This window comes from Barbus barbus (assembly GCF_936440315.1).
Source record: "Barbus barbus genome assembly, chromosome: 38".
Lineage (NCBI taxonomy): Eukaryota > Metazoa > Chordata > Actinopteri > Cypriniformes > Cyprinidae > Barbus > Barbus barbus.
Window position 1 is genome coordinate 19,252,405 of NC_136716.1, and position 10,387 is coordinate 19,262,791.

The window sequence follows — 10,387 nt, forward strand, 5'->3', positions numbered from 1 at the left end:
CTGACTGAAGAGGCCACGTGTCTTTTTCTATTAGAGCGAGAAAATATTACGCATGTCCTCATAAGTCGAAATGAGGGCTATCAGCAATTTGCAGCAAAATACAATTTCACAACTTGCATGAAAGCTTGTAAGTCACTCTTCTTTGAATGCATCCAATGAATGAAAGATATTTACATGCTATGAGTTCATTTCTTATAACTTTTCTCATACTTTTTTATTTATTTATTTTTACTTTAGACTATCAGCCCGAAAGATACCATTGAAATTAATACTTTTATTCAACAAGGATACACTATGTTGATTAAAAATGACAGTAAAGACATTTATATTATTACAAAACATTAAAAAAATGCAGGTTTTGTTTACTTTCTATACATCATTGGAAAAATCAGGGTTTCTACAAAAGCACAATTTTAAACAGTATTATTGACATTTGACAATATGAAATATTTATTGAGCAGCAAATCAGAGAATGTTGAGGAATCAAGCAACTGGAGCAACGGCTGCTTAATATTGAGTTTTGCATCATGAATAAATTACATTTTAATTATATTAACCAAGAAAACAGTTGTTTTACATTAATAATATTTCACAATATTACTGTTTTTAATTTGTTTTTGATCAAATAAATGCATCCTTGCAGAGCATAAGAGACTTCTTTCAAAACCATAAACAAACTTTTGAGTCGGGGTGTAAATAAAATAATTGTGTCATTTGTAGATCAGGATACATTAGAATATTTAAAAGCAAAATAAACCATATTATTCTATAATGGCATAATACATTAATTACACATTAATATACCTTCAAAACCATCTGCTTCTTGTAACATTCTCATTCACTTGCAGTTTTCAAAGTATTTTTTTTTTTTTTTATCAGACTGTAACAAATCTTAAGTATGTTTAAAACGCATACACTGATTCAATCAGTCTGGACCAATTCATTTCAGTGTTCTGACCCGAAAGTGTGGTAGTTTCATAATATGTTTTCATAACACTGGTCCATCCATGTCAGTGGGTCTGAATCCCCTTCCCCAAAAACCCTTTATAACGAGTCATGCTGGGCTCTTCTTTTACGCCAATCTGCCCAGCATGCTTTGTTCATTTCAGGTCGAAGGGAGTGCACTTTTGTAGGGCTTTTATAACAAGTCTTTTCAAAATAATACAAGACTGACACAGTTTTCCGTTTTAGAGGATTAAGAAAACAATGCAAAATAAAATGAAAATATCTTTATTAAAAAAAGTTTAGCCGCAGTTAGGTTAAGGTTAGGTTTTTACTGAAACAGCTTACAGTGTTTTAAATAAAGGATTGTGTGTTTTGTTTTTCAGTTCTCCCAGCGATCCAAAGTTGGCCAATCTGTCTCAAACCTTGCCATCTCGAAGCGGGAAGAAACCACCCTGGACAGCATCTGGTCTTGCTGTGGAAGCTAAAGAACTAACTAATACTGTCAGAGGCATTCTAGAGCTGGACTGTAAGTACACAAGAATGTTGTCTGATTTGTCATGAAAAACGAACATCAAAAATGTACTTGCAACTGTCCCTCATGTCAATTTGTCTGTCCCTCATGTTGTTGGCTTGACACTTTTTGTGTCATACAAAAATGAATCTTGTGGCACCAGCAATTTTAACTGAACTGGATGAGATATTATTGTTCAAGGGAGATGCATATTATAATATGTGTAATATTTTGTATATATCTATAAAATAGTTCTTACACACACATGTACACACACGTCTTTGGTTTACTCTAAGAACCACATTCAGTCTGCTCATTTAGCCATTGCTTTAACTCCTGACCCCATTCAGCTTTGCAATTCTCAGGAGAATATGTAGCTTACCTTCCAGCAACGTTTGACCTTACATAAATGCATCTAATGAACTGTAGAGGTCAAAACATTGGCAGTCTCTCCGTGATCCCATCTTATTACGAGCCTCTTAAACTAGACACATTTAAACATTATAGTATCATTACGACCAAGATACTGATTAATGTTCAAATTTATAGAACCTATTCAGATTTGCAATGGGATAAAAAAAATTTCAGGAGACAATCTGTGATCTACATTTAAGTTGATTTAATAATGTGCTTGCTTGTTGAGTTGTTCATATCCTGTCTGCTCAATTTCTTATGATGCAAGTGTTTTACATCTTATATATTGCAGAAAATGAAGCAAACCGCCTTAATCGTGAAATCTGATCCATTTAGATGTGTATAGTGAATAAAATGAGGTCAATCTCATAAGGAAACACAATACAAGGTGTATTTGCTGTTAATGCAAGCCTTTTACATCTGATTCACCTCACTGCTGTTATCGTTGCCTGGATACGAAGCTGCTAGAAAGCAATTGTCCACATCTTTATCGCAACTCTATATCATGTCACAGGCTACGCAAAGGTATATACCTTTAGAAATGGGTCCTTAATGGGAAAACATGTAAAAGAGCCTTTTTAAATAAATAAAAACAATGATCGTTCATGACATCTTGTTTTGACTGACAGTGTTTGCTAAATGAAAGAATACTGTCTTTTTGTCCTAGTTAAATTGATCCGCTTTGTCAAAACATTACTGATAGCAGTACGTCCAAAACGCAGCTCTGGAAACATGCGATAACACCAAGAGGCTTCCTTTTCTTTTTCTGTATTTTAACACAGAATGTCCAAAACACCCTCATAAAACTCAAAATGAGTCATGGAATCTATGTCAAGTATTAAAAAAGACCTGATAGGTAGATTGAATAATAATATAGTCAGATAGTAATATTAGCTGAAGAAGCGGTTTCTTTTTCTTTTTATCTCAAGAAAGCAAGTGGGTCGTGGTTACAGACTGGCATCATTTTTCTTGCATGTTAAGGGATACGGACAGTTCAGGGACACACTGGAACCCAGACAAAAGAGCGTCTCTGGCCTCCTCTTATTCTTTGAATGAACACTGAGGTTAATCAATGATGGACTTGTTTTTCAACCATTTTTTCTTTGTCAAAGCACTTTTGAATGAACATTATGTGCAGTGAATATTTTTGTGAATTTGAATAGTGAATCTGATTAAATGGCATAATATATCAGAGAGTTCCTAAAACTTCAAAGCACATTTTCAGGATTGAGAGTTTTAATGTAATAATTTAACAAAAAACATTGAAAAACCCAAATTGGTCGACCATCAATCTGAAGGACTGTCTTAGTTTTTTTCTGTGGAACAAAAAAGAAAATATATTTAACTTTTTTTTTTTTTTTCCACTGGGGTCCAAAACAACACTGCGTATTTTGAAATCAAAATATTATTTGCAAATAGTTCAAATTAATTATCATGGTACCACTTCATATTAATTGGCCTTAACTACTATGGACTCGCATCAAAAAAATAAGTATGTACTCATTGTGTTCATATTGTATTGCAAAACACTTTTGCTGCTATTGAGGTGGGATATGGGTAAGTTTAGGGACAGGTTTGGTGGTATGGGTAGGAGGGCAGGTAAGAGTGGGTGAAGGTATTAAGGATGGGTCAACAATGTAATTATAAATGTAATTACAGAAATTAATTACAGATGTAATTACATGCAGGTATTTTTAAAATATAAGTACAATGTAAAAACATGTATGTACACAATTGTATCAAATTATTAATTTAAATGTAAGTACATAGTAGTAGTTATTGGCACTTAATATAATGTGGGACCAAATGGGGTATATATTAAATTAAATATTTATAATATTTTTTTGTGAACAATTATTTTTATTGAGACAAAACATAGCAGTGTAGAACAGAACAATGTGCAACACCCAATCAAATATTTATAATATTTAATTATTTTAAATAAAAAGACCATTACAATAAATAGGATTATTTAACAACTCTTTATAAAATTAAAAAAATAATAATTAAGTTGTACCAAGTGATACAGAAACAGGAGAAAGATGGCCAGACGGCTGGATTAGAGAAAGATAGAAGGCTCTTGGGGTCAATGGATCAGTGAAGCTGAGGGAAGGAAGAAAGAGCTAAAGTGATTGCTTAGGGAACAGGGAAACGTGTCCCACACACCTGGCAGCATGTGACCTCTCAGTGAGTGATGCTCACGTTTTGGCTGAATGCTTCTCTGCGGGGGAGGACGAGGCAGGCTTTGAGTTGCACATGGAGGGCCACCCTCATCACACTGATTGAAACCATAGAGCAACTCCAGCTCAGCTCAGAGACAGGCAGTGCTCTCCACGTGATGGATGTTCTCCCAGACATGTGACAGGCTGCGTACCACTCTGTGTCTCATCAATAAGACAGAAGGGGAGACATGCTTTGGAATAAGCATTTATTATATAATAATCGGCCTTATTTCATCATTTAAATGAAAATTCTGTCATCATTTACTCAACTTCATGTTGTTCTATACAACATGACAAATGAAAGCATTTTGAGGAATTGTATCTTCTTTTGTGTTCTACAGAAAAAAGAAAGCCATATGGGATTGGAACGACATGAACAGGAAATCAATTTTGGGAGAGTGTCTGCAGCTTATCCCAATTATATCTGATTTGCTGAGGCGTAATTTGAGCCTGCTGAAATAGTCTTTCCAGTATCATAGTGTTGATCTAGTGAAATCATTCGCTCTTGGTTACTAGAGCAAGGCCTTTAGAAAACAAAGAGCTGATTGAATTAAAGAGGCATGTGATGAGCTACTTTGAGTGTTACTGTGTCCCAAGGCTTAGGCAGTAACGGTTTGTGTTGACCGTGGATGCGTCAGAACACTGAATACAAAAAACTGAATCCCAAAATGATCTCTAAGCTGTAGAATTTAAAGACTCGAATTGATGGCCACTAAAAATAGAGATGGATGCAAGAAAACAACACTGGTTGTATTCTAAGAAACTGTTATGAAATGAGCATTGAAATAGTTTTTTTTCTCATGGCTTCTTTAAAGGAAACAGGCAAAACTTAGAACCCGAATTCCGGAAATGTTGGGGTTTTTTTTTTTTTATTTGAATAAAATGAAGACCACAGGCATCCAAAAAAGGTCTTTGGCCTTGTCCCTTACGCACAGAAATTTCTCCAGTTTCTCTGAATCTTTTGATGATGTAATGCACTGTAGATGATGAGATTTGCAATTTGACGTTGAGGAACGTTGTTTTTAAAGTATTCCACAATCTTTTTACGCACTCTTTCACAGATTGGATAGCCTTTGCCCATCTTTACTTCTGAGAGACTCTGACTCTCTAAGACATCCCTTTTATAGCTAATCATGTTACAGACCTGATGTCAATTAACTTAATTAGTTGCTAGATGTTCTCCCAGCTGAATCTTTTCAAAATTTATTTTCTTTCCTTTGTTACCCCGTGCCAACTTTTTTGAGACCTGTAGCATGCATCAAATTTGAAATGAGCTCATTTAGTGGATACAATTTCTCTGTTTAAACATTTGTTATGTTCTCTATGTTCTATTGTGAATAAAATATTGGCTCATGTGATTTGGAAGTCTTTTTGTTTTCATTTAAGTCCAATTTAAAAACGTCCCAACATTTCCGGAATTCGGGTTTTTGGTATGAAGGTGGAAAAATCCTCCCCAGTAATTAAAAAAAAGGACAAATCATCCACCCAGTATTTGATATTTCTATGTTTGGTGTTAGGATGAAACAACCAACAGTTATATCGCATGATGCAAAATACTTAACCTTTTTTGTCAAATTTTGCCCTTTTGAATTCAGAATTTAGGCTAAATCATTTACATGATATTTAATAATTGAATGTGATGAGACAAAACATTTTACTGTTTTAGTTTTCGACATATTAGGTATAGGAGTGAAGGTCACTGCACACGGAGTCCAAAATTTGTGCACGTTAAAAAATAAATATGACCTCATGTTGTGTCAATCACGTTTACACACTGTATCCAAAACTTTTGTCCGTCAAAAAAAAAAAAATTGGATCAGGTTCGATTTTCTGTGTTTTTGCATTCGTAGCATGCATTTTGATATAAAAGGATGGGGAATATGAAAAAACGCATGCAAAAATTTTGAAGTGTGCAATGACCTTAAAAGCAAATGTGTGCATATTTTAAAATAAAATATTATTTTCATTAGGTCCAATTGATTTATTATTATTAATTAATGAATTTGTTATAATAATAATTATTATTATATAATTTTAGTTATTTTACTGTTATTCTTTATTTTTGTTTATTTCTAATCTAAATCTATAATAACTATTTAAATATTAAATGTTTAAGATATTGTCAGTGCCAATGATAAATGGTAAAAAAAAAAAACTCCAAAATTTCTTCCATACATTTTCCACTTGTTCAAATGTAGATACACAAAATTTACTGTGAATTCCCATAGCTTCTAAATTATAGCCAGGGACATTTGTTTGTAGAAATCTGAGCCAGCATGAATTATTCTTTGGCCTTTCCTGTCAAAATGTTGATTGTGTGTGAAATCTAGACAGTGGGACCCTCTGTGTATTCTTTCAATAAGATCATATTTCTGACGAGAAACCCATTATAAAGTCATGGCTGGACATTGTGTATGCCAGCAGACTTACTGTCAATTGTATTTCCTGCACGTACAGAGGGAGTGTCAAGATCAAATTCTGTCAGGGATTCGTTACCTAGTATGGTGGCACGTATTAATGAGATTCCTGCCTGTGCCATTTAGAGCTTTAGTAGTGTCTACTTAAGTTTTTTTGGCTGATGTCCATTAATTACAACCTGCCACACGTCAGTTCTCAATCCAAAGCTATGCATCAAAGATAAAAAGCGCATTTGGGGAAAAGTGTATGTGTTCTTAAACCAAAATCCAAATCTAAATCCAAATCAGATTTGCCCCTATTTGATGCTTGTTACTCTTTCACTGTACATTACTTTTTTTTTTTAAATGAAAATAGCTTTTCAGATGCTGGGACACTTAGCATATTCTTTTATGACCCCATTTCATCCAGTTTCCAGGAAATTCTCACGGTCACTGGCCTCTCAGGATCAAGAGGATCAGCAAGAATTGTTGCAATGCTGTTTTTTTTTATTTATTTTGGCTTCAGACTTCTCCAGTATCTTGTTTGTCGTCCTCATGTAGAATAAATGTATCTTATTTCTCTGTCCGTTTTTTTTTTTTTCTTTTTTCACAGGTTTACCTTTTGGCTGGGATGAGGCGTACACTGCAGATGGAGTGAAGTATTATGTAAAGTAAGTTATGAGACACTTCAAATACATTCGCAAAAACCAGTTCCTTTGTTTCTGGTTTGTTTCACAAAAGTAAATAACAGTTCTCATGTTTTGAAGGGCACTTCATAAGTTGTTTGTACAGCATGAGATAAATGGTTTTAGCTACAGTAAACATTCTCAATAAATACATAAAAAAAACTGCACTTCTACAACCAAATATTTTGAACAAAATAGCACAAAATTGCAAATATTGCTGTTGTGCGTTGAAACCAGCAGAATCTTCATATTGTTATTGACAAAATGTATGTAACCTCTTGATCCCTAGAGAAAGAAACCAATCTCCCCTTCCCATGAGCGTGTTTATTTGCATATCTTTCAAAACAACCCAGTTTAATATTGCAGACATCCATCACTCTTTTGAGAGTTTTGAAGTCTCACGCAACACCACACCCACGAGTCCAGCGTTCTCCATTACACCCACACCAGCACCACAGCATTCACCTGCATGCTTAAAATATTCCATGCACATTTCAGATGTTTGGGGTCAGTAGTAACTCATACTTTTATTCAGCAAAGTCAAAAGTGACTAAACTTTTCTATTGTTACAAGAAAATCAAATTAATGCTGTTTTTGAACTTTCTATTAATTAAAGAATCCTGATACAAATGTATCATGGTTTCCATGAAAGTATTAAGCAGCACAACTGTTTTCAACATTGAAAATAATAATAAAAATTTTTTTTGCAAATAAGCATATTAAAGTAATTTCTGAAGGATCATGTAACACTGAGCACTACAGAAAATTCAGCTTTGCCATCTCAGGAAAATTACATTTTAAAATATATAAAAATGGAAAATAATTATTTTAAATTGTAATAGTATTTCACAATATTAGTCTTTTTACTGTAGGTTTGAACAAATAATGCAGCCTTGATGAGTATAAGAGACTTCTTTCAAGAAAATGAAACAAAAAATCTCACCAACCCCAAACTTTCAAATATTAGTGATATTAGTGATACTTTTTTTCAACTCAAAATATTTCACGTTTGGTGATGTTGTTTAATTTCATTTAATATTTCTTTTTCCTCTAGTCATGTAACTCAGACAACATCATGGTCTCATCCTGTAATGAGATCTTTGGGTCTGTCAGAACCAGAAGCAAGTGACCAAACCCTGAACTCTCCAGAATCCACAACCTAGACTGATTCCGAAGACTGTGCGCACTCTTTTGCCACTTTCTGGAAAAAGAAAAGCAACACAGTAGCATATAAACATCAAGTGATTTGTGCATTATAAAAAAGACAATCAGAAAATAATCTAATTCATTAAATGAAAATCTATACACTCAGAAAAAGGTATACCAAACAGTCACTGGGGCAATAACCTTTCAAAAGTACTAATATGTACTAATATGTACCATTAAGGTACTAATATGCACTTTTAAAGTACTACTTATGTACCTTTAGTGGTAAATGGAAAAAAAAGAAAAAAAAAAGGTAAATAGGGGTACAATCATGTACTTTTTAGCTTTTGTACTTTAGGGTACCGCCCCGGTGACAACTTTGTACCCTTTGTTCTGAGAGTGTACATCTGATATTGAAATATGCAGCAGATATATCCCAAATACTCCAGATCTTTGATGGGTTAAGAGCTCACATTTGAGTCTTTCCCCATTTTTGTGTCTGTTCACTTTTTTCCTGACATTTTAGGCATTTCCCCTCATGTTATACACTAATCTCTTGTTATTTTGTACCTTGAGAAAAACAATGGACAGGCCCAGTCTGTTTTCCGACTTTCAGAAAAAGTCAGACATAATTGCACTTGTTTGAAGTCAAAGGACGTGGCCTCTTTGGTGAAGCAGGAACTTTGGAAGAGTAAATCAGGATGGTCTGCTTCTGTGATGTTCATTCAGTTTGGCGTGTGTTTGCTGCCACTTTGATCCATTTTCTGAAACTTCTGTTCACAGATTTGTTGAAACTGGAATTTGTTTACTTTTTCGAACTTCCTCGAAGCAGCTCTATGCTGTGAGAGTGAAACACTTCTTCGGTTCACTATAATGTAATTGTTCTCCATATAAAGACATATTTTTAATTCTGCTGTTATCCTTAGTGGGCGTTCTAGCCATACTGCACAACTGTGAAAGTGTCTTCTCTTGCATGTGCAGTTAGTTCTGCGCTTCCAGTAGAAATGTGAGTTTAACATACCCTAAGCCTTATGTGTATAATTTCTTGGAAAATGACATAACATGGCACATTTGCTTTGTTGTGAATTCTCTCTGCCTAACATCATAAAGTTAGCCTGAGAGACCTAGATCATGAAGATAAATGTTTTTCCTGTAATGTGTGAATACTTTTGTGGTTCTATTAAAGATCAACTAATAAAAATCCATCCACATGTTTGCTTTTTGAAAGAATATTAGCTGGGTCTGTCTATTTCAGGCTGGCTGTGCACTTCACACACACTTCACACCCTAGGTAAGAAATATAGATTTTTTTCTCCATAGCAGGTACTGTTATATATATATATATATATATATATATATATATATATATATATCACATAAATGTTTATATGCTTGCCAGCCTTGCATCTAATACAAAATTAGTCCCTTCAAGAAAAAAACATATTTAATTAACTATTAATTATGAACTATTTCACTAGTCTAAATACTGAACACTGAACTAATTAATATGCTATTCAGTTGAAGTTTATTTAATGAAAACCACAGAGCAAAATATATTGGGAAAAATTAAAACTTTCAAAGGATTTATATTGGCAAACGTATTATATTAAATTGCACCCATATTACATAAAAAGTAGAATAAACTATAAATAGCCAATACATTGGCTATGGAAGCTTGTTTCCATCATGGGATAAAAAAGAAAAAGTTAATTGCATCAATTTATCTTACAATTTGGACTTGTTTCCTTCCAGTTCTGAGTTTATATCTTACAATTGCAAGATACAAAGTCAAAATTGAGATATAGACTCGTGATTGTGAGAAAAGTCAGAATTGTAAGAGAAAAAGTCACAATCACCTTTTTATTTTGTATTCTAAGCTGGGGGAAAAAACGGAATTGCGAGATGTAAACTCAGAATTCTAAGAAAAAAGTCAGATTTCCAAGACCCGATTTTCCTAGAATTGCGAGATCTAAATTCAGAATTTTGAAAAAAAAAATCAGAATTGCACAATTTAAATTCAGAATTGTGAGAAAAAAAGTTTATATTTCACAATTGCTTTTTTTCCTT

The 10,387-nt window shown here is 33.6% G+C and overlaps 1 protein-coding gene across 1 annotated transcript in view; it reads left to right on the forward strand.

Annotated features, from left to right (window-relative positions):
- The window catches only part of LOC306857423 (syntaxin-binding protein 4-like), a 29,744-nt gene extending 20,225 nt beyond the window's left edge, over positions 1-9,519 (forward strand). Inside the window, exons 20-22 of the mRNA XM_079397362.1 lie at positions 1,329-1,471; positions 7,102-7,159; positions 8,229-9,519. Of these exons, the coding sequence (XP_079253488.1) occupies positions 1,329-1,471; positions 7,102-7,159; positions 8,229-8,337 (310 nt within the window). The 3' untranslated portion in view covers positions 8,338-9,519. The remainder of the gene's footprint in view (positions 1-1,328; positions 1,472-7,101; positions 7,160-8,228) is intronic.
- Positions 9,520-10,387: the final 868 nt, after the last annotated feature.